The sequence below is a fragment of the Pelodiscus sinensis genome, chromosome 8, assembly GCF_049634645.1.
Source record: "Pelodiscus sinensis isolate JC-2024 chromosome 8, ASM4963464v1, whole genome shotgun sequence".
Taxonomy (NCBI): domain Eukaryota; kingdom Metazoa; phylum Chordata; order Testudines; family Trionychidae; genus Pelodiscus; species Pelodiscus sinensis.
The window spans coordinates 55,005,396-55,029,155 of NC_134718.1; the positions used below are offsets into that span (position 1 = coordinate 55,005,396).

General features: G+C 44.1%; 1 protein-coding gene across 1 annotated transcript in view; it reads left to right on the forward strand.

The window, feature by feature from the left end:
• The window catches only part of CPXM2 (carboxypeptidase X, M14 family member 2), a 187,572-nt gene that overhangs the window by 41,900 nt on the left and 121,912 nt on the right, over positions 1–23,760 (forward strand). Inside the window, exons 2-3 of the mRNA XM_006136104.4 lie at positions 11,019–11,149; positions 11,940–12,101. Of these exons, the coding sequence (XP_006136166.2) occupies positions 11,019–11,149; positions 11,940–12,101 (293 nt within the window). The remainder of the gene's footprint in view (positions 1–11,018; positions 11,150–11,939; positions 12,102–23,760) is intronic.

Sequence of the window (23,760 nt, forward strand, 5' to 3'; positions counted from 1 at the left end):
TGAGAACTACCCTGTGGGGTACTGTGACCTTATTTTCTGAACCAGCTGCAGCTAGTAAGAACAGTTTAATTTAAATTATGAAACAGATTAAGCATTTTAACTTTCTCATGTTAATTTATCAAACTTTATTTTAAATAAAGTAAAATATTATGTCCAACACAAAAGATTTCAATGTTTTCTTTATTTATGGGAGGGGTAGGGAATCTTTTTGGGTCTGGGGGTCACTGACCTGCAGAAAAATCAGTTGGGGACCCCACACAAGTGAGAAGCAAAAAAACTCCTCCAAACCCCCGCAACGGTCACTGATGTGGCCCCAACTGAGACATCTCACTCCTCTTCTGCCCCAACCTCAGTGGATGAGGGGAAAGAAAGCGGGAAACTGAGGTTCAGGACTTCCCATCGATCAGATTTACTTTTCTGGGGTTCTGGAGTTAGTAGATTTTATGGACCTCCTTAGGCTCTGGGGGAGGGACAAAAATGAGGGGTACGGTGTGAGAAACAGGGCTGCCAGCAGGTGAGATAGGGATGAGGTGCAGGATCTGGGTGGGAGGTGGGGTGCAGAAGCAGGCTGGGAGTAGGCTATCTGGCCAGGTGGAGGGAGCAGGAACAAGGGAGGGTGCAGTGTGTGGCCAGGAGAGAGGGTGCAAGAACAAGGAAGGATGTTGGAGCAAGCTGGGGGTTCTGGGTCTTGTGGGAGAGGGAATTGGCAGGATTGGGGTGGGGCTGTGGGGTCTGCACATGAACAAAAACCTTAACTGGCTTCGTGCTCCCTTGCAGCAAAAGCTGCAGCCACAAGGTCCTGGCCACCCTGAAGGGAGGTCCTGTTGCTGCAGCCATGCGGTCCCGGAGGCTGGAGACACGGCTGCCATGGCCATGCATTCCAGGGATGGCCCCGAGGCACCATGGCCACAGGCCGCCCCCAGAGGCACCCCTGCTGTGGCCATGTGGCTTGGAGCTGGCCCTGGAAGCACAGCAGCCACACAGCCCCAGGGTGCTCCGGAAGCACCACGGCCCTGGGCCGGCCCCAGAGGCCCTGGAGGTGCTGCTACCATGACCAGGCAGCCTGGTGCCGGACCAGAGGTGCCACTACCATGGCCAGTTGGCCCAGTGCCAGCCTGGAGGCACCGATACTGCAGCCTGGGGCTGGTCCCGGAGGTGCCACTACCGTGGCCACTGTGGCCTGGGGCCGTCCCTGGAGGTGCAGTGGCAGCAGCACCTCCAGCCTCTGGGGCTAGCCCCAGACCATGTGGCCGTGGAAGTGGCCCCATTGAGGACCCTCAGTCCAGGCCCTGCCTCCTCTCCAGCGGCAGAAAGTGGAGGGGTGGGGCTGAGCTCCTTCCCTCCAGTGGGGCCTGTAATTGCCTCGCGGTCTGGATTAAAGCCGAAGGTAGGCTGGATCTGGCCTGCTGACAGGCTTTTGCCCACCCCTGGTTTTGATTAATATGAATGCCAAAATCCCAACACTTAAACCAATCATTCATTCAGAGCTACAGTCTTTAAATACAAATATGTCAGTTAAATAATCTGAGTAATTAGCTCCTTTTCTTTTAGCCACCCAATTGTATAAATGTTTGGAGCACCTGTGAATCTCTTCAGTCCCTCTCCCTTAGTTATGCACCTCTTGGAATGTGATTAACAAGTGCCAGGTCAGCATAGGGTTGGCATTAAAACCTTTAGTTATGCTGGGACTTGGAGAAATTTGGTTTCCATCAGTATTCTTTTAAAAAGTACCAGAAAATATTTTAACTATGTTTGCCGCCTTTTGAACATGCCACAGAGACATTGGATGATACTGTCCAATCTGCGTTCTTTAAATGCCATTTCTCCTAATCTGTCTCCTCTTTAGGAATTGAGCAGTAAACAATTTTTAAAAAATTAGTACATATACACCCTCATGAATAGATATGGGTCTGACCCAAGAGGGCAGATACAAACACTCCTGTGTTGTAGGGGTATGGAGTGCTGGAATCCAAATTCTGACTCAATTCCAAAGTATTCCCATTGTGGACTGAGCCAAAAGGCAGCACAATTATGGGGAGGCTCAAAATCCAGATTCAAATAGTGTAGCTCAGGACCTCTGTAGGTATAAATGGGTTCATATGATGATTATGATATCATAGCATCTGGGAAGTATTAGATATCAAGGTTATCAAGGTTTCCATGGCAATTTGAGCTCCTTCCTCATACACACAAGTACAAAAAGTGATCTTGTGAAAGTCGTGTTGTTTTTTTACCAGAAGAGACAGAGATAAAACCATACTATTTACCCCTTTGGGAGCTGTGCTTCATTTCTTAAACAATTCAAATAAGCAATTTCTAAAAGCAATTGTCTAAATTAACGTCACGTGCCAGTTTTAGACATTGCTTTCCTAGAGGAAATACAATGAGCAGTTCTGTGGCATGCTAGAGACTAGCAGTAGGAAACAGCAACTTTTCTTGAGCAGAGGGAGCATTAATGGCTATTCTTAGTTGTAGTTCACATTTTACAACAGTTTCTGATGTGCTCAGGAGATAGAGGTGGCTAATATTTTGGCAGCCTCCATTTGACAAAACCATGAAAGTCTGTTTATACTAAAAACCCATTTACAATTAATAAAATGGGTTAATATGAGATCAGTGTCCGGCCACTGTTTGAAGACAGGGTTGTAAGAGGCATGGTTCCAAATTTTAAGTGAAGCTTGCTTTTTATTTTCCAATAGCACTTTAAGGTTTCCCTTTTCTGTGGCGATATATTTTGCCTATATTGACAGCTGGAGTAAAATGGTTTACGAGTGTGGGGGTATTACTTCAACTTACTTCATTTTATGGTCCACGATTTACAACACATCTTAATTGTAAAGGGACTCATACTTTCCTGGTGCTTGGAAGAACAGTATAGTTTTGGTTCCAAAGCATATAGAAACCTTATGCGCTATCTCAAAAAGCTACTGTGCAATAGTAATTAAATAGGGCTGCTGCTTTGTTAGATTACAAGATTTTTTTAGTGAGCTAATGACCTAAGTAGAAAAAAATCACCAAAGGTCACCCACTGGTTTAATATATAATTAATTTATATCTAAAATAGAAGTATGCTGTATATGAGAGAAAAATTAAGGCCCAGAATCAAGAAAGTACTGAACGTGTGCTTATAGTTAAGCATAGGTATGCATGTGCTTATGTGCCCTTCCTGAATAGGGATACTTTCCTGAATGAAGACAAAAAACCTGTTTGTCAGAATACTAGCTGTTAAGAATTAAAGCTATTCTCTCTCTTTCAGCAACATATAGGATCCAGTTTTCCACAGATGAAAATTAAGAGTATTTCCACTGAAGACATCTGAGTTAATCTTATGTTAAACTGGTATCAGTGAAATCAAAAGCAGGTCCATAATCTCCAAATGCATACTTGTTACAATTAGAGTGAAATCCTGGTGCCTTTGCAACTGATTTTTGCATTTGACTTCTGTGGCGGATTTACGGGTGCGAGCACCTCGCGCCCCCTCTTCTTGGCTTAGCGTAGAGCCGGGGGCGGGGCTCCACGGACCCACCGCCTTCTTTGTTCTCCTTGTCCCCAACCCCAGGGCTTGTTGGCGGGGTCGATTGGGGAGGGGGGGTGCGATCACCTCCCGACCAGGGGTGGCCGAGAGGGTTCGGCGAACCCCGAGTTCAGGCCCCCTCCTCCGGCCGGAGGGGGGGGGGGTTTGGTTGTGGTGTCTCTGGGGAAAGGGGGTTGGGGTCCTGACCCGTGCCAGGTTCTGCGGCTGGCGCCGTCCGCCTTGCTTCCAGCTCTTGAGGGTTGCAGGAAGGGTGGGGGAGTGGGGGACCCGGGCCCTCCCTCATCACCGGGTCCCAGCCCGAGGCCCTAAGTGGAGTTGGCGTCTAAACGTCGCCCTCCACGGCGGATGGGACGGCAGCCCTCAACTCCTCCGCCCACGGGCGCCAAAAGGGCCCTGCCTCGGGCTCCTTCCACTCCCTGCTTGTCCGCCCCGGCGATGGGGCTGATCGGGGTGCACTCACCGCGCCGAAGTCTCCGGGTGCGTCCCAGTGCGAGCCGCCAGCTGCTGACTTCGTCCTTCCTGGTCGCCCCGGGGGCCGAGCCCTTGGTGCCCCTGGAAGCCAGGGTCGCCGCCTCCTCGCTCCTGCCCCCCCGTCCGTCTGCCCGGCTGCCACCTTTATGGGCGCCGGGGAGTGACGTCCGGGCGTTCCGCCACGTCCGTGCACCGCCGCCGCCCCCGCCCTTGCCCCAGCGTGGGCCCGTGCCCCGTTCAAAGCCGCCAGCCGGGGCGGGCGGGCTGGCTGCTTTCGCGCGGTCCGCGCCCTCCCCCGCTCCCGGCGGGGTGCCCCGGGTTGGGCTTGCTGCTGCCCCAACTCCGGGGCTGTGATGCCGGTCGGCGCGCCGCTTGCGGCGCGCGGTTTCTCCCGAGGGGGGGGGGGGAGTCCCGCTCCCTCCTCTAGTGTGGACCCCGCCGGGTCCGTCACAACTTCCTTGGGCCCAGGATTTAAATATAGTATAGTGATCTACATAGTAAGGAGAATAATTCATTGCAATAACAGGAGTGTTGTGAGCAAGACACAAGTCATTCTTCCACACTACTCTGCACTGATTAGGCCTCAGTTGGAGTATTGTGTCTAGTTCTGGGCACCACATTTCAAGGAAGATGTGGAGAAATTGGAGAAGGTCCAGAGAAGAGCAACAAAAATGACTGAAGATCTAGAGAACATGACCTATGAAGGAAGACTGAAAGAATTGGGCTTGTTTAGTTTGGAAAGGAGAAGACTGAGAGGTGACATGACAGCGGTTTTCAGGTATCTAAAAGGGTGTCACAAGGCGAAGGGAGAACAATTGTTCTCCTTGGCCTCCGAGGATAGGACAAAAAGAAATGGGCTTAAACTGCAGCAAGGGAGGTTTAGGTTGGACATAAAGAAAAACTTCCTGTTAGGGTGGCTAAACACTGGAATAAGCTGCCTAGGGAGGTTGTGGAATCTCCATCTGTGGATAATTAAAGAGCAGGTTAGTTAGACATCTATCAAGCATAGTCTAGACCAGTGTTTCTCAACCAGTGGCATGAGTACCCTATGGGTAGTCAAGAGAAGTCTGGGGCATACATCAACACAACTTAAATGTGGAGAGAGCTGAATTTTTGTTTTAAGTTTTACAGTGCTTTGTTATTTTTGTACTTTCTACACCCAAACATGTCATTGCCCGTCTGGCTATGATTAAGTTGTTTAAACAAATGTGTTGCAATGGTAGAAAATTTTTTTGTGTTTCTGAAAACTGTAGGTACTGGGGGCACTTATAATTTTTTTAAAGGAGTACTTTATAAAAAAAGGTTGAGAAACACTGGTCTAGATGGTACTAGGTCCTGCCATGAGGGCAGGGGACTGGACTCCATGACCTCTTGAGGTCCCTTCCAGTTCTAGTGTTCTATGATTCTATAAATAGTAGAGAATCCAGCTAGCTGTAGTTGCTTTAAGGAAATATTAATTTCTTACCATTGTAATTATTTTTAAACTGCCCTGACATTTCATAAGTAAAACTGATGGAAATTGTCTTAGGCCACCACACCCACCGACCAGGGTAGGAAGGTGTTGAAGGGGAGAACTGCCCCGGAACCTGGCAATACAAAAGACCCCTGAGATTCAGGTCCTTTAAATCACTACTGGAGTGGCATGTGACACACTCCGGGCAGCACTGAAGGTTGCCTGATGCAGGCACAGTGTTCTCTGTGCTGCTCAGGACTGCATAGCCCCAGCCCTTCCTCCTCTACCCAAAGCCACACCCTTTCCAAGAGGCCCCTCTTCCTCAGGAGCCCAGTGAGGCTTTTGGCTCTGTTCTAGGCCTCATTCATTCTTAGTTATTGCCATTGTGAATTCAATGATCTAATAGAATAATACTAGTTTTATGGGGCAACATTTGGCTCAATTTTTGCAAATTGTGTAGTCCTACAACTCCGTTTTCCAACAAAACCTCCCTGTTAAAAAGAAGAAAAAACTGCAACCACCCTATGCTGTTAGGGGATATATTCTGTCCAGAGATGTGCATGCATAGCTTCAGCTGACTGCAATGAGAACCATGTGTGTATTATCCAGGAGCAGAATTTGTTCCAAAGGGAGCCAGCAACGTGTCTGTATGCATGCAGTTAGGGGGTGACAGCTATTTCTAGAAGGAGTGGAATTACTAGAACTGCGCCGTTTGATTATTCTCCCCAGATGGGATATATGGAAAATATTTGAACTATGAGGAAAAGTAAATAAAATTAAACAAGATATATAGATGTTTGGGTAAATGAGCCTCTCCGTGCAGATAAGATCTAGTGATGAATGTTAGTCAGAGATAGGCATGTGTACATGAAAAAGAAAACAGTTGTTTGATATTGTTGAGGAAATGTGAATGGTGCCTGTGCTGTTTGGGAGTCTGCAATATTCCACTAATAACCGAAACTTTGTGTGTGTGTGTGTGTGTGTGTGTGTGTGTGTGTGTGTGTGTAGGGGGGAGGATGATAAAAAAAAATCTGAAGAATATGGGGAAAAACAGTGTGTGTGTGTCTGATGTTTCAAAACTGGGTAAACATAATTTCATGTATACTACTGTGTTTTTCTATTTTGCATATGCAAGTGTTATAACCTTCTCATATCAGGCATTTGCACTTACTAATGGACTCATCTGATGAAGTGGGTTTTATCACGAAAGCTCACGACCTAATATATTCCTTAGTCTCAATTGGGTGCCGAGGGACTGCTTGTTGTTATTAATGGTTCTGCAGGGGTTTGTTTTTGGACCGTCTCTGTTCAGTATCTTCCTCAACAACTTCGATGATGGCATAGAGAGTATGCTTATTAAGTTTGCAGGTGATACCAAGCTGGGAGGGGTTGCGAGTGCTTTGGATGATAGGGTAAAATTCAAAATGATCTGGACAAACCAGAGAAATGGGCTGATGCAGTTCAATAAGGACAAATGCAAAGTACTCCATTTAGGAAGGAACAATCTGTTTCATACATACAGAATGGGAAACTACTGTCTAGGAAGGATACTGCAGAAAGGGATCTAAGTGTAATAGTGGCCCACAAGCTAAATATGAGTCAACCTTGTGACACTGTTGCAAAAAAAGGAAACATGATTCTGGGATGCATTAACAGGAGTGTTGTGAGCAAGACACGAGAAGTCATTCTTCTGCTCTACTCTGTGCTGATTAGGCCTCAATTGGAGTACTGTGTTCAGTTCAGGGTACCACATTCCAAGAAAGATGTGGAGAAATTGGAGAAGGTCCAGAGAAGAGCAACAAAAATTATTAAACGTCTAGAAAACATGAGCTATGAGGGAGGACTGAAAGAACTGGGCTTCTTCAGTTTAGAAAAGAGAAGACTGAGGCTATGTCTACACAGTGGCAATTTTTCGGAACAGGAAATGCAAATGAAGCGTTCATTTGCAAATCTTGCTTTCTCATTTGCATATTCTCTTGAAATCCTTTTTGCGGAAGAGGTTTTTTAAAGAGCCTTGTGTAGATGGGGCCATTGGTTGGAAGGAGGTGGAGGCAGAAAAGGAGGAGGCAGAAAAATTATTCTCCTTGGCCTCCAAGGATAGGACAAGAAGCAATGGGCTTAAATTGCAGCAAGGGAGGTTTAGGTTGGACATTAGGAAAAACTTCCTAACTGTCAGGGTGGTTAAACACTGGAATAAATTACCAAGAAAGGCTGTGGAATCTCCATCACTGGAGATATTTAAGAGCAGGTTAGATAGATATCTATCAGGGATGATCTAGATAGTGTTTTGTCCTACTGTGAGGGCAGGGGACTGGACTCAATGACCTCTCAAGGTCCCTTCCAGTTCTAGCATTCTATGTTTCTATGAATGGACAGTTAAGTACATGAGTACATGTATACTAACTGTGTAGTATTTGTATGCACAAATCAGATGCATGCAATTGAACACATGCCATTACATTCACTCAGCTTTGAAATTCATACCCTCTAGCATTGTAATATATATTCGGTGAATTAATAAATTAGTAAACATTTATCATAGTAAAATAATTTTTAGGTAAGAAAAGGTTTCTGTATGATGTGAGGGGGTAGCTAATGTACTGAAGTGTATATCTTTAAAGCTGTTGAATGCTACTTATGCAAAATTCCAAAAATTCTATTATCCACATTTTTACTAGACACTTGATTCCAAATGTTGAGAAAATACTTTCAGCTTATGTTCAGACATGGAAATCTGTTCCAGTTTCTACATAAAGTATTTTTTTTTGTCAACTGCAGTGAATTAAATAATTTCAGTTCAAACTTATTTAGTTATTGAAAAGATAAGGTCATTTCTGCTAACATGGAAAAATAATTAAAATTGTCCTTCTTTTACAACAACTGAAAGTACCCTATTTCTGGTTTGTATTAGATTTATGTACACCTCTGGAACATCTGAAAGAATGCAGGATAGTAAAATTATGCACATTTTCTGTGACTAAAGATCTGCACTAATTTATGCATAAGTCGAAAGGAGTAGAGTTGTAGATGTCCTAGAAGGAGAAAACAATGTAAGAACATCTGTGAAATCCATCAGGATACAAGATGGATGCAAGAGGTGCTACTAAGAAGGATAATCAGGAATTATTATGTAAATTTCCCCCAAGTACAGAAGTCTTAGCTCCCACAAACTGCCTTCTTACCATCATTGCTCTAGGGTCAAAGTCTGATTTAAAAAAAAAAAATACATCCTGTGCAGAACTGGTTAATTTTTTTGCATCAAAACTTTTTGGATAGAAAATGGCTTTTCAGTTAAATTAAGCAATTTTAATTGTTTTCATTTTATATTTCAGTGAAAGAAATGAAAACTCATACATGAAAAAGTTTTGGCAACTAAAAGCCACATTATGAAAATAATTGGTTTTCAGATTTTTTTTTTCAAATAAAACTTTAAATGAAAACATTTTTTTCATTTCTGTTTTTTGTTTGTTTGTTTTTTGTTTTGTTCAGTAGTTTCCTACCAGCTCTAATTCTGTGCAGGAGAAGTGAGGATCATAGCTGTAATTCAGAAATTGCTATGAGGAAGAAGAATAAGAAACTTACGTTGATGATTACGCATAAAGTAGTGGATCAAAAGTATACGGATTCACTTAAATTTCAGTGGGTAGGTCTGGAAAGCAATTGTTTTAAGGTTTATGGGTGCTGAGATCTGAAATTTTGGTTTAATCAACAAGAACGTTGTGCAGAAAAACTACTATGAATTATGTTTGATATGTATAATCTTTCTCTCTGGTATGTTGTATTAGTAGTAATGGTGTGGGGGCAGGGGAGACAGGAGAAGGTTGGTAAAGGTAAAAAGACCTGATGGACTTGAAATCTGTGGAGGATATTTTCACTTGATTTTCATCTGCTTTTGCCTGGAGCAATTCATGCGTCTTACTCCAAAATGAGGCTTAGAGAACCCCAGACTTAATATGATTCCCTTTCCTCAGCGTGTAGCAAGATTTGAGTGGCCTATGAAAGGTTACACACTTCTTACATTCCATGGCACCCAATATGCCAACGACTCCCATGGTGTGTCTACAGAGCTCCTTTACCTCAAAATAAGCTACGCAATTTGTGCTACACAATTTGCGCAGCTTATTTCAAGGTAATTTTTGAAATAGCTTATTTTGAAATTTTGAAGTAAAATGCTATTCCAACAAGTCCCTTTACCCTCATGGAACAACAGTTATAGGGATGCTAGAATAGCGTGCTCATTATTTCAAAATATTTCAAAATAATGGGCATGTTTAAAGACGCAGAATTGCTTATTTTGGGATACTTCCAGTATCCCAAAATAGCCCCGCTATCTAGATGTAGCCCTATAGGGTTGTGGTATATGGGCAGTGGTGTACGCTAGGGAGTTATTTCAAAATACCCCCCTTATTTTGAAATAATAAGCAGAGCATTAATGCTGTTTTGAAATCTCTACTCCTGCTTTCCTCAGGGAATAATGCTTATTTCAGAACAGTCATTTTGAAATAATATTAGTGTGGATGCTCTGCTGCTGCTATTTCAAAATAACTACTCCTCAGAGTCATTCAAAGTAATTACTCCCCAGAGTTTCCTGGGGCGATACGTTGCAATAGCATATTCACAATAACAAAGCTTGGCTCGGAATAATTTCGAGGCTCCCCTATAGTGGGGACACTTTATTTCAATTTTGTTATTTTGGGAGTTGTTATTTTGAATTTAATGATTTTTGAAATAATTTCCTAGTGTAGACATGCCCTGGCAGAACTGGGGGCAAAGTTAGGTGAGGACTTAGAAGGAGTGGAAGTCCGGCAGGTGGATACAGTGGGACTGTAGGTTTACTTTCCTTACTTAAGACCTTCTCCAGTGACTTTTCTTGAGCAAATCTTTCATTTTCTTTCTTGCCTTTGTGTTGCTATGTAGAGCAAGTGCACCATAAAACTAAGAAAATATGAAGGAAAAATACAAATCACCATCACCTGTTCTATATCCACCCCATGCAACCAAATAAAATGCCTTAGGACTAAAGGAGATCATGCAGGCACATTTTCCTTTGTGTACAGCTTCATATAAAACAATGTTAATTTTACTTTATAATCAAAGCAGAGAAACAGAACGTTTTCCTTTGATGTAGACACAGTCTCTTTGGCAAGAAGGAGATGTACATTTATATTGTGACTGGGAGGCAAATGCTTGTTGTCAATTTTACTTTTTGTCAAATAAATGAAGTCCAGAATCAGCTGGGTGATTGAGGGCTGGAGTCACTGCAGCTTGCAAGGGTAAGCCAGGGTCTGAATGAGCTCTCCCCTGCCATCTAGTGAGGGCCTAAAGGAAGACACTTCAGGAGCAGTGTGTATATTTGCATAGAGTGGTGCTGCAGCTGTGTCAGACCAAGGATATTAAACAACATGGGTGAGGTAATATCTTTTATTGGGGCAACTTTTGTTGGTGAGAGAGACAAGCTTTCAAGCTTATACAGAACTCTTCTTCGGGATATGAAGTAGGCAGAGCTGCTTTGCCAAAGTGATCAGTTTTGGCATTGTTCAATGCCCCCCCTTCTTTCAGGGGTAGGAATCGATCCCACATGGATGCACTCTCGAGTTCCAGGACTTGGCTGATACAGACAACTGAGAGGGAAGGGAAAACGGAGTGGCATGTTGAAGGGACATTCATCCATCAAACTTTCATACTGCAAGGTGGGAAATTAATTGTCCATTCCTTCTCCCTTTTAATAAAACTTTCCTTTTGTTATACACAGACTAGGGGCTTGAGAGTAAGGAACTATCACCTCTTAGATGATCCTGTTAAATTTTCCCAGATTAGAGTAGGAGCTTGAACGAGTTCTGTTTCTCATTGTTCAGAGGATCCCCTAAATATTGAACTGGATGATCTAGCAGAAGAGTTATACAAACCAAAGACACTGAGCTGAAAACTGTGTCTTGTAGCTTTGGTTTTTGCAGGGAAAGAAAGAGGGAAAAGAGAAAAAAAGAAAACAAGGCAGAGTGTTCTGGAGAGCCACACCTGCCAAGTGCTGGCAGAGCAGAGCTCTCTCTCTTCCCCCTGTGTGTCTATATATGCGTCTGGCTGGTGAGTCCTATGATCACATGCACCTCGGGCTCCTGCCTCCCTCCCTCCCTCCCCAGCCCTCTCTCTCACTGCACTACTTGCAACTTTTGAAAACTAGTCTAATGCAGAAGCACTTACCATAGACCGGACTCTGTATCCTTCCTGGGATTCACCAGCAACCAAGGCTTACTGTTTTTCCTATCTGCTGAATAAAGATCTGGGATTCACAGTGGAACTTTTGTGCTGCTTTAAAAATGATTCCCCTTAGCAAGAAAGGCTCCTGTTCTTCTCATCTCTGTCTTGCTCTCTGTGCCTTCTGGCTAGTGCTGCTTTGGGATTTTTCCCGGGCTTTGCCTGTGGAGGATCAGGATTATTACCTACAGGAGATTATAAGCAGGGATCATTATTATTCTTATCCAGGTCCCGATGAGGAATTTTCCCCTTTCACAGAGCAACCTAGAGAGGAAGAAACAGTCCCCGTCGCAGAGGCAGAGGAGCCCCCAAGGTTCAGACCAGGCAAGAAAGAGTTAAAACAGAAGAAAGACAACAAAAAAGAAAAATCGATTCTCGAGATTCCACCAGGTAACTTTCCACCTCTTTCTCCAAACTTTAAGAGCTCTGCTGAGTCTCACACTGAATCTGACTTTTAGCACAAATTAATTCCCTAATAATGACAGTAATAATAATAATGAATGTGATGGTGATGATGACACTAACTTCTAACACCAGACTTGTTCTGCTCTTTGGAAATCTCACATGCACTTTCACCCTTTCCCTCTCACCTGTCATGTTAAGAGCTTTCAAAAACACTGCATTTTATTAATCAAATGAGACTCCAGCTGGTGCATGAACTTCCCTACTCATTGTTTTTCACATTTGGCTTGTTGTTGAAACTACTGTTTTGCAATCACATGAAGAGAGACTCACTCAGTGGTAAAATCTGATTGTTTATTTTATGGTGATTTTTTTTTATTGTACCACTGTTCATTTTAACTCTTCACCTTTGTACAAGTGAATAACTATCCAAAGGTTCTTTACCTTTGTACAGGTGAATAACTATCCAATTTCACTTTAAAGCCCTCCTATGAAAGAAGCCTAAACAGGGATTTTCCTTCAGAGAGATCAGTTCCTAGGGGGATTAATTTTAATTATTAGGAGGTACTTGTGAAAACAAATAAATGAAAGGGCAGCCATATCATTTGTCATTTCAATTATTCCATGTCACTACTTTGGCTGAAAGAAGATATGCTCTGGAAAACCTACACATTGCTATAATTCACAAAACTGTGGTCAATAAGCAGAGAAGTGTGGTTTATGTTATGATACAGTCACACTAAGTTGGAAAGGTGGTTTATTCTACAGGCATTCTCTGTTTTTATTGGCCTTGTTTGATTTCTTTGGTGAATATTCAAAATCAAAATGATTTCACAGAGTAAGCAACAATCTTATAAAATTTAGGGTGAAATCCCACAGTCCTTGATTAGGCAAAACTCTCTTTGGCTTTAGTAGGAATTTTGTATCCTTAAATACTATGCGATATGGTATCAACTTGGCAAATTAAAGACACGCACATCATATCATATATAGACCATATCATATCAAGCTGAAGAGGTAAGATTCTCATAGTAGCATTAGCTCTTAAGTTGCATATCTACTATATATTTGAGAGCGTTTGTCTGTGCATCTCTGCATGAATCTGTGTCTCTGTCTGTTTGTTCGAGAACTCCTCCTAAACTATAAGAGCTAGGACCACCATGTTCGGTATCCAGCTTCCTCTTATCATAACTTAAAACCAAGATAAGGGGTTGGTTGTGCCAGGGAAATGGGATGCGCCTGGAATAGGATTGCGTCTCATAAAACCATACAGAAAAGAGACAGAATCATGAAGAGATGAAAGGGACTGGTGGTGATGTACCATCCCCTCGTCCAGGACTGCTCTGGTCCCAAGCATCCCATCCCCTAGGTGCCCTTTCTGGAGCCTGATTCATACTTGAACATTACTGGCTGTTCCCCCCTCTTCAGGGAGCATAGGGAAAGTGCACAATTTGCTGCATTCCTCCATTTGTCTGGGTAGCACGGGGGCAGATGAACTGGACCTGACCCAGCTGGGGAACACATACCCTTTTCCCAGCTGTGAATGCTGGAGCAGTAGCAGCCATGGAGAGATGTTTCTCACCAAACCACTCATCCCCAGACCCACCCAGCAATGATTCAAACAAAGCATGTACATTTTCATTTTATTTTCTAACCCCCCTCAAATTAATTGAGTTAAGGACCCAAGCAACGCTGGATAAATCTTCTAGTAGGTGATATTAAATTTAGGGTTGCAGTTTAAGTGTAGAACTAGTAAAGATCAATTACTTTTCAGTAATTGATCTTTACTAGTTCTACACTTAAACTGCAACCCTAATTTTAATATCACCTACAAAAATATCATCAACAAAAAACTGAAAACACTTTTTGTAAGTTATGCATTTAAATTGTCCCAAATTTCCCATTTTGGCAGTGTGGAAAATTGTTTGAGGGTCAGCAGATCTTAGCTGCAAGTACAGGTCCTTGCAGAGGATCTTAATGACAGAGAGTCTGCCTGATGTGAGGGTAGCAAAGGTACAAGAAACCTATAAACCTGATGCTCTACTGGGGATCAGCAGTGAGGTTCAAAAGCAAAGTGCGCTGACAAGGTATCTCTGTGATGTGCTGATTGAGCGTATTGTCTGGGCAGTCCATGCAGTTAATACTTCCTCCCTGCATGTCCTTGAAATGTGCTAGTGCAAGTTCTGTCTTTCCTCCCATTTTGTGTGGAGCAAGCCAGGAGTGCAATCGCCCGTTTGTGTACAAGGCTCAGTTCACAGCTCTCCAGACTTCAGGGGGCATGTAGGAAGCCCCACATATGGACAGCCAAATTATCCCCAATAGCTCAAATTGATGTCTAGAAACTTTGTGTGCGTGCAATGGGAGAATTTACCTGCCTCCAAGCTCCCTGACTCTCCTGCAACTTCCATTGCAAAACAGCTGCGAACATACTCCTAGAGAGCCCAGCATTACCCAGGGGCTTTGTAGTAGAGGCAGGGATAGAATTTTCTCCTCTCCTCTTCTTGCAATCTCCTTCTTCATTCGCTACACACTTTCCAACTTTTGCAACAAATGAGGCCAGAGCCCTCCAAACAGCAACCCCCTTTAAACTATCCTGATTAAATCCCAGTACAGGTCCCTTTTGTGGAGTTAATAAGGTTGGAGTCCCATGGGAAAAAACTTGTATGTAATCATGTAATTAAAGACTCTCATAATGCGTATGCACATGGGAGCTGAATTACTGGCCTTTTTTAGTGCCTTGTTTCTTTAAGGGCCAGAGGCCTGGGCCCATCCAATCTTAGATAGTAAGGAGGTACACCTGAGACTGGATCAGCTGATTCCCTACAAAGATTGCAAGGAAGAAGAGCAGAAGGTCTGCGAAAAATAAGGAAGTACATAGAAAGGAAGGAATAGTGAGGACTGCTGGAGACAGGAGGCCTGGCTATAAGCTAGAGGATATTTTCATGAAGGCAGAGACTAAAGCCAGAAAGGTATCTTCATGTTTGCATTTTTGTATTGGAAAACAAAGCCTCGCAGAAGGGCCTGCAAGAGTGATCAGCTTGTGAGTTTCATTGGGCAGCCTTGGAGAGGGGTGAGATTGATGGAAGGGGGCCTGCAGAGTGACCTCATGCCACACGGGGGCATTTGGGAGGCAGCACACTGTGAGGCTGGTTTTCCCAACTTTTGAGCACATGGTGGTGTCTGAACCTCAATGTTCTTTTAACATCTTTTTTTTCTTTGTAATTTCCTAGATATTTTATTTAAAAAAAAGAAGCAAACTGTCAAAACAGAAATTCCATATTGTGGCATTGTATTGACACTGATCTGATTCATCAGGTGGGCTGGAACATTTAGATCTATCACATGGACTTCTGCCACTTGACCCCAGGGAGTAACTGACAGCAACAGTAGCTGGTCATCCTCTGTGTGGACCCATATTAGTTGGGGATAAGATACATTTTGCCAGTGGGTTTCATGCACATTTGCTGACAGCAGACGAATGGTGAGACTTGGGAATGTTGGTGTCCTTGTCCCCGCCATATTTGTTCTTCATCCTAGTGTCTTGCAGCACCAGTCCCTCACCTAGCCACTCTCTATCTCCTTGTTCCAGTTCCTGTGTCCTTGACCAGTCAGTTTAGGCTTCTTCGACTAGTTAGTCCCAGACTCCATGTCCCCACATACTCTCGGTCACAGTTCCCTCAGCTTCTTGTCCCAGTCATTCCCAATCTCCTTTTCTCCCCTGCCTCCTTTTCCAGTCTGTGTCTCATTCTTTCATCCCTTGTTCCCCATCCCAAATCCCCCATCAGATTCCTTGTCCCAACTCTACCCCTTGTCCCAACTCTACCCTAACTTCCACATTCAGCTCCTTGTTTCTTCCACATTTCTTCCTCCTCCTCCTCACTACTTGGGTCCCAGATCAGTGGGTAATGAGAGAGCACGAGTGACTATTTCCTTGTTCTGGTGATTTGGTGCCATATTGCCTTAAGCTATTACAGAGAAAGTCCAGTTCAGCCTTGGGCTGGAGTATGTTTAGTGCAGAGAAACTGAGCTGCCGATCTCTAATAAGTCTCTGTGGAGCATGTGTGATCTGAAATCTTTCAGACCTATAGCATGGCCATATTTGGACATTTTTGTCAGTGAGACAGCAATGGGCATATCCCCAACGCCAGTGTGACTCTGATGAATTTCAAGTCCCTGCTGTGAACTAAGAGAGGCTCTAAACCATCTCAAATAATTGGTCATAATTTTTTTAACATGGGGGGGAGGGGGGGAGGTCACATTTTCCTCTTACTCATGCTCTGGAATGTCTGAAACATTTTAATTGAAACTACTGAAAATCAATCAGCCTAAGCCAGACACCCAGAAGGCTGAAACTCAGCTGGAACGCATAAGGACTGGTACATTTTAACTAACTGAAAAAAGGGATCCTTAATAAGAATTATTGAAGAGCCTTAACTATAGGTGACACTAGTAGCTCCATATATACTGTATATCAGTGGTCTCCAACCTTTTAAACTACAAGATCACTTTTTCAATTTAAGTGCCATGTAAGATCTACCTCAAACCTAAATACCCTTGCCCCGCTTCCTTCCTGCCCCTTCTCTGAGGCCTCACCCTGCCTGCTCCATCCCCCTTCTTCCCCCAACCTCATTCACTTTCATGAAGCTGGGATAGGGAGTTGGGGTGCAGGCTCTGGTCTAGGGCCAAGGAGTTCGGAGTGTGGGAGAGGGCGGGGAATTGGGGTCTAGGAGTGGGTTTAGGATGCAAGCTCTAGGAAGGAGTTTGGGTGCAGGAGAACTCATGTCTGGAGCAGGAGGGAGTTCAGGACTGGGACAGGGATTCAGGATGCATGCTCTGGCTGGGCACCACTTAACTGAGACGACTTGGCCCTGTACCCCTCCTGTAAGCAGCAGGCAGATACAGCAGTGGCTCCATGGCGCCATGTGCTGCCCCTTATCTACAGGCACTGAGCCCACAGCTCCTACTGGCCACAGTTCCCTGTTATTGATCATTGGGAGCTGCAGGAGTGGTGTCTGCAGGCAAGGACAGGATGTCGAGACCCCCTGCTCAGGCTGCAGGGACATGCCAGCCACTTCCAAGAGCAGCACACGACAGGTTAGGCATTTTAGAACTCACTACTCAAAGAATTAAATTTAAGTATTAGAGAAATTAACATTATGAAATGCACAGACCAGTCAAAAACCAAAACCAACCCACTTTGCAAGCAGTAAGAGTAGTAGCAACAACCCACACATGTGTTGGGTCAGATGAGAGTGAAGGACAATTGATGTTTGTGGGAATGACAGACACACACAGTGTGTGAGAGTGACAGAGATTTGCATTGCCTAACACCCTCCATCCCCTTCTCTCTGTGTGGAGACAGGGTACAGTAGTGGGGGGAGGAGGGACACCCTGACATCAGCACCCCCCTTCTTGCTTCCACACTCTGCACAGCAAGCAGGAGGCTACCAGCGGGGCAGCTCCAAGGCAGAGGGCGGGAGCAGCATGGCCGTGGGCGGAGGGGCAACTGAAGTGCGAGCGTTTGATAGCTTCCTGCCAAACCAGTCAGGATCACCTGTCAGAGGCTCCAAGATCTACTGGTAGATCTGATCTACTGGTTGGTGACCACTGCTATACATAATATAACTATCCAAAGCAATGTAGAGTGATCCAGCAATTATGCAGGTTAAATCTAAAACACCATCCCGTGCAGTGCCATCTGGATTAGTACTATTATAATCAATTAAAGTTGTTGGTTTTCAGCACCTTTAAAGATCAAGCCACTTACATACATGCCAAAATATAAATGTAGGTACCTCACATTGCACTCCCAACTTTGATAATTTGGCCTTATAAAAGTACAGAGTGTAGAACTCAGGATTCATTGGTGCTTACCTAAGAATTATGAATCTCACTGTAAACATGTGTAGGTGCGTATAACTCTATGTAAATTTACATACGTGAGCAAACACTTTTATACATTGAATGGGGATTAAATCAATGGATGTACAGTAAATATAAAATGTGTTTTTTTGGTGAAGTTCAGTGGAAGCAGGGGCGTGTTGGATTAATTATATGTTGTAGCAAACAATAGACTGGATCTTGGTTGGAATGAAGAAAGGAAGAGGAGTGAGAATGTATGATCTGCCCTTTGGCTGGGCAGCTGGTAGTGATCAGTGCTAACTTTGAATTCAAGTTGGACTAAAATCATAACAGTGTAATGGCTACAGCAAATTGCATGTGACACATACTTGATTAATTTAAGCTAATTACTGTTGATGGCATGAATGCAGCTGTTTTACGTTGTGAAGTATTAATACATTGTGAAGTACAAATCCTTTTCTATTCAAGTCAATGGGCAGGGCTCCCAGTGACTTTAGCTGGGCAAACCCAGGATTATGCCTTGATAGTTTTTAAATTAAAGCATATTTGTGAGCACTTGAGTTACAGAGCAATACATCAATCTTATCCTGCCCTTTGACTCCTTTATCTTACTATATATTTTAGAAATGTGCATCTGTGTGTCCGTCTATTTGTTCAAGAACTCCTGCTCAAGGGTAGGAGCTAGGACTGACAAATTTGGTGTGCAGCTTCCTCTTATCATCACTTAAAGCAAGGTCAGGGTTTGGTTGTGCCAGGAAAATAGAATTCACTTGGAATTTGATTGTTTATCATAAAATGGAAAGGGAGGTGTCTGGCAAGAGGAACAGTTATACTGTTAAATGACCACAGGGGGCATCAAGGGATCAGATATGGGGACTGTGACAGTTATACCCCGTTGGGCAAGTCAGGGGCATAGGTGGAGGAAGGGAAAGCTATCTACTATATATTTCAGAGAGTTTGTTTGTGTGTCTGTATGGTTGTTTGTGTGTGTGTCTGTCCCTGGGGGACATGCAGCCTCCCCCCACTGTGGCAGTGGCCACGGTCAGGCCACGGACAAGTGCTTCTCACCTGGTCCCAAGTTGCTGCAGTGAGAAAGGGTTGGGGTTGTTCTCTCTCCCCAGGGCAGCCTGCATACTGAACCCCTCATCCTCATTCCTGCCCCAGAACAATGATTTAAATGAAGAAAAACAAAACTTATTTGAGTTAAGGACCCAAGCCATTCAGGGTAAATTATCTAGCAACTTTTATAAATTCAGCTGTACCCTAATCTCTGCAAGGCAAGACAGATCCTATCAAAAGTAGATTTGTACTTTCTAATTCCATTCTCACTTATTTAGGGCATGATCCATTGAAATCAACATGTCCCACTGGCTTCAGTAGGTTCTATTCTATATCTGTTCTTATGCCACATTCATGACTATAATATCTGAGGTCCTTCCAGTAATGCATTAAATAACATGGTCATATAACTCTCATCTGTTATTTGTTCTCTCCTCCTCTTCCTAAGTGTACAAACATGTAGTGTAGTGTCTTATTTTTGTAGATTTTTTTTAAATACATACATTACTAGGGCTATGTCTAGACTGCAAGCCTCTTTCGAAAGAGGCTCTTTCGAAAGATACTTTCGAAAGAGCCTCTTTCGAAAGAGAGCGTCTAGACTGCACGTTGAACTTTCGAAAAAGCGGCTTGCTTTTTCGAAAGAAAGCATTCAGTGCGTCTGGATGCTCTCTTTCGAAGAAGCCCTATTTACATTCAAGAACGCCTTCTTTCGAAAGAGGAACTTTTGAAAGAAGGCGTTCTTCCTCGTAAATTGAGGTTTACCGCCATCGAAAGAAAAGCCGCGTTCTTTCGATTTAATTTTGAAAGAACGTGGCTGCAGTCTAGATGCAGGTGAGGTTTTTTCGAAAAAAGGCTACTTCCATCTACTTTTTTCGAAAAAACCCCTGAGTCTGGACACAGCCTATGTGTATATAAGGGAAGGCAAATCAAAATGTGCCTTGCACTTGAATAGGAAGATGATGCAGTTTGTGATGGTCTTTAATTCTTAGGGGAATTTCTTCCGAAGTCTCAGATCAACGCTCAAGAATATTTTGTCTCCTGCACAGACAAGCTTTATATTTGTTTATCTTTCATTATGCCAGAGGGGCATAGTTATTGACTGCCGTTCCCCCTACCCCCAGAGTTTCTGGTGTTTTTTCAGATGTGTTCAAGGATCTCCATGGCCTGGGACCAGTATAAGGACTGAGACCTTGAACTTGCATTTGAAATTCCAGGGGAAGTCAGTGTAGTAGAGAGTAGAAAACAAGCCGCAAAGTTCTTGTGGTAACCTGTGTTGCCGAGGAGAATCTCTGTAGAGTTTTGTGTTAGAGTTTCTTAAATGTTGAAGGCTTCATGCCCAAGGTGTACAGCACTGTTGTAGTCAAGCCAAGAAGTGGCAAAGGCACGAATACCTGAGGTTAGACCTAGACGAATACCTGCTAGGACAGGGCAGTCTCCTAGTGAACAAGAGATATTAGAAAGTGCTACTCACAGCTGTTGCTTTGTTAGTACTTAGAGCCCGTGAAGAATCCAAGAGTATTCCTATACTATGAATGGATCTGATGCAACGTGTATGTGTACCTTCAATCAAAGGAGAATGTGCTATGGCTGCAAATTCCTCCAAATAATTCCCTCTGCCCACCACTGTCTTGTTTGGATTCTGCTCCAGCCAGCAGTGCATCCATGACTTCATCCTGGTGGCAGCGGTGTAATTGTATGTGGTGAAGAACAGGTAGACTTATGTACTATAGGCATATTGCTGGCAGTTGAGTCTATGTTTTATGATCATTTCACCTAATGGATGACTGTAGATGTTGAAAAGTAGTGGAGAGACAATTGTTCTTTGTGGGACTTGACAAGTGAGGAGTTTAGTGATGGAAGTGGAGTTTCCTGGCACTTCTCTTTGGATGTGTCACTTCAAATAGGACTTAACTCATTTTAGCAAACTGCCTTGGATAACAGTTCTCTGTCCAAAGTTATCTGGAGTTAGAAAAGCCCATACCAGTTTTGATAGGACAGCTCAATCAAATGCTATTGTTTCTATTTTCTGATTGGATGAGTGTAATTCTAAGGTTTGGGGGAGGATTCCAAGAAGTCACACGTGCTTTGATTCGCTTAGGCTGTGTCCAGACTCAGGGTTTTTTTTGGGAAAAGTAGCCTTTTTCTGAAATAACTTCACCTGCGTCTAGACTGCAGCCACGTTCTTTCAAAATTAAATCGAAAGAACGCGGCTTTTCTTTCGACGGCGGTAAACCTCATTTCACGAGGAAGAACGCCTTCTTTCGAAAGAAGGCGTTCTTGAATGTAAATAGGGCTTCTTTGAAAGAGAGCATCCAGACTCACTGGGTGCTTTCTTTCGAAAAAGCGGCTTGCTCTTTCGAAAGTTCTGCGTGCAGTCTAGACGCTCTCTTTCGAAAGAGGCTTGCAGTCTAGACATAGCCTTAGAGAGAGGTAGAAGTATTGGTGTGAGAGCAAGATATAAGCAGCACTAGCTGATTTGCATAAAATGTGGAAAACATAGTTATCAACTTCATGGGTGCTCCAATCCTGAAGCACCCACAGAAAAAAATTAGTGGGTGCTTAGCACTTATTGACAGCTGCACTCTCCCTTCCTCCCCAGTGCCACTCGTCTGCTGGCAGCCCTCCCCTCCCCCCATCAACTCCCTCTTCACTCCCAAAGTTTCCCTGCCCACTGCAATCAGCTGTGGAGGGAAAGGGGATGAACAGGGATGGGGCATGTTTGTAGGAGTGGGCACAATTGGGTTAGAAGAGACAGGGCAGGCTGGAGTGGGGATGGGAAGAGGTAGTGTGTGTAGGCATGAGGGAAGGGGTGGGGTTGGAATGTGGCTGGGGGCAGAGTGAGGAGAATGAGCAGCTCCAGACCTGGAGGAAGCCAGAACCTATCATGAAGAAGTCTTTTTTTTTCTTTTGTGGGACACACAGGTACAAGAAGGATGGAGCAGAGACAGATGAAACCTCCTCAGTTGGGAATTAAGCTGCTGCTGCAACCTCAGAGGCAATGCAGTGCTGAGCTGGCAGGTGGTCTCCCCAGTCCCATGGAGAACAGCCATAGTGGAGGAGCTCAGGCAGATACTGGCACCAACTGGAGGGGTTGGTGCCTCCAGAAGGGTTCAGTGCATGCTGCCCGTGTGGCAGAGGGAATGTCAAGGGAATGGCTCTGGGAATTCTGGTTCTAGGAGTGGGTGGTGACAGTCTGGGAAATGGCATTGCCACCACCAGACCCTTTTACTATGCACTCTTCCCAGATCCCACTTGAGGCTGAGATCTGCTGCTGTCTCCTAACAGTATCTCAAGAGGCACGGGCTGGTGCCAGGCAGGCTCAGTCCCAGGTGTCTGGCCAGATTGGAGGCCCAGGCTGGCTACCACTGGGTACTAGTGCGTAGAGTAGAGATGGAGCAGAAAAGCAACAACCTCGAACAGCAATTCAATTTTGTGGCTCAGGCTCAGATTACATGAGACCCATTTACCTACTCCCATCCTTGAACCACCCAATTCCAGCCCTTTAACTCTCCCTCTGGAGGCATCTACCCCAGTTTCCTCCATCTGCCATGATCTCCACCCTGCAAATCCTTCAATCACATCCTTCCCTGTCTCTAACTCCAGCTTCTGGTTCCTGACAGTCTCTGTGCCAGCCCTCCGATTCTAGTCCTCCCTCCCTCCAACAACCTCAAATCCATTGCTCATTCCACTCCATCTCACGGCTCCAATCCTGCAAATATAGCTGTGGGACTCACACCTCCCCTTCTGTCTCCTAAATACATTCCACCAGTTGGCCCTTACTTCCCGATGGCCAGCTGTAGTGCTTGCTCCTTCTTGCTTTTGAAATGAACATGGTCAGATCCCTGTATACTGAGAAAATAACCCAAAAGTGGAGTGCAAGTAAATCATGGAAAATTTCCCTTGAGCTAACAGTTTATCAGTCCAGACATTTAAAGTAATTATTACTTGCCTATTTTGTCACTGCAGAATTGCTGTGGTAGTTAGTCCACAGAGCTGATCTCATTCAGTATAATTTCAGGAAACGTTAGGTAAGTTTTTGAGACTCCATCCACCTGTACATCTGAGACTCCCATGGTGCCTGATATGTCATCCCCATGACAATTAGGCTACCAGAAGATTTTGTTGCCTAGTGCAGAGTTTAAATTTGATGTTTCTCTCATCACATTCACACACAGAGGAGCTGCTTGTGCATGCGCTGCCATATAGACAAAGGACACATCAGATACATATGTGGCTTGTTTAAATGTCCCATGCAAAGGAACTGGTGAGCAACCTGTGTCAAGCAGCATTCATGGCCATATAATCTATATCATTCCTGGCACGGACACGTGAGAGCTTAACATTCTACTTTCTGGATGTTCGTGCAAAAGTAGACACAAAAGGAATCCAAATATGGTTGAAATGAGTGCATCTTAAAATTCAGAGGGAGAGTATTTGGCTAGCTCAGATACACATGAACACAAAGAGAATTAGTAATGGTGGTGGCACAAAGCCAGGTGAGAAATAGAGCAATACATTTCCCCTTTTATTCTCTCCATAGAACCACTCCTGAACAATCTGCACTAATATCAAATGTTTAATAGAGTGGGTGTATATTTAAAAAGAATTAAGAGGGGACAGGCCATCAAGACTTGTTCAGTGTTTTCAGGCTTCTCTTCTGTTGGAGTAGGATTGCATTGCTGAATGTTCTTTGGAGGTGAGAGAGCTTGTATGGAGGACACTGTAA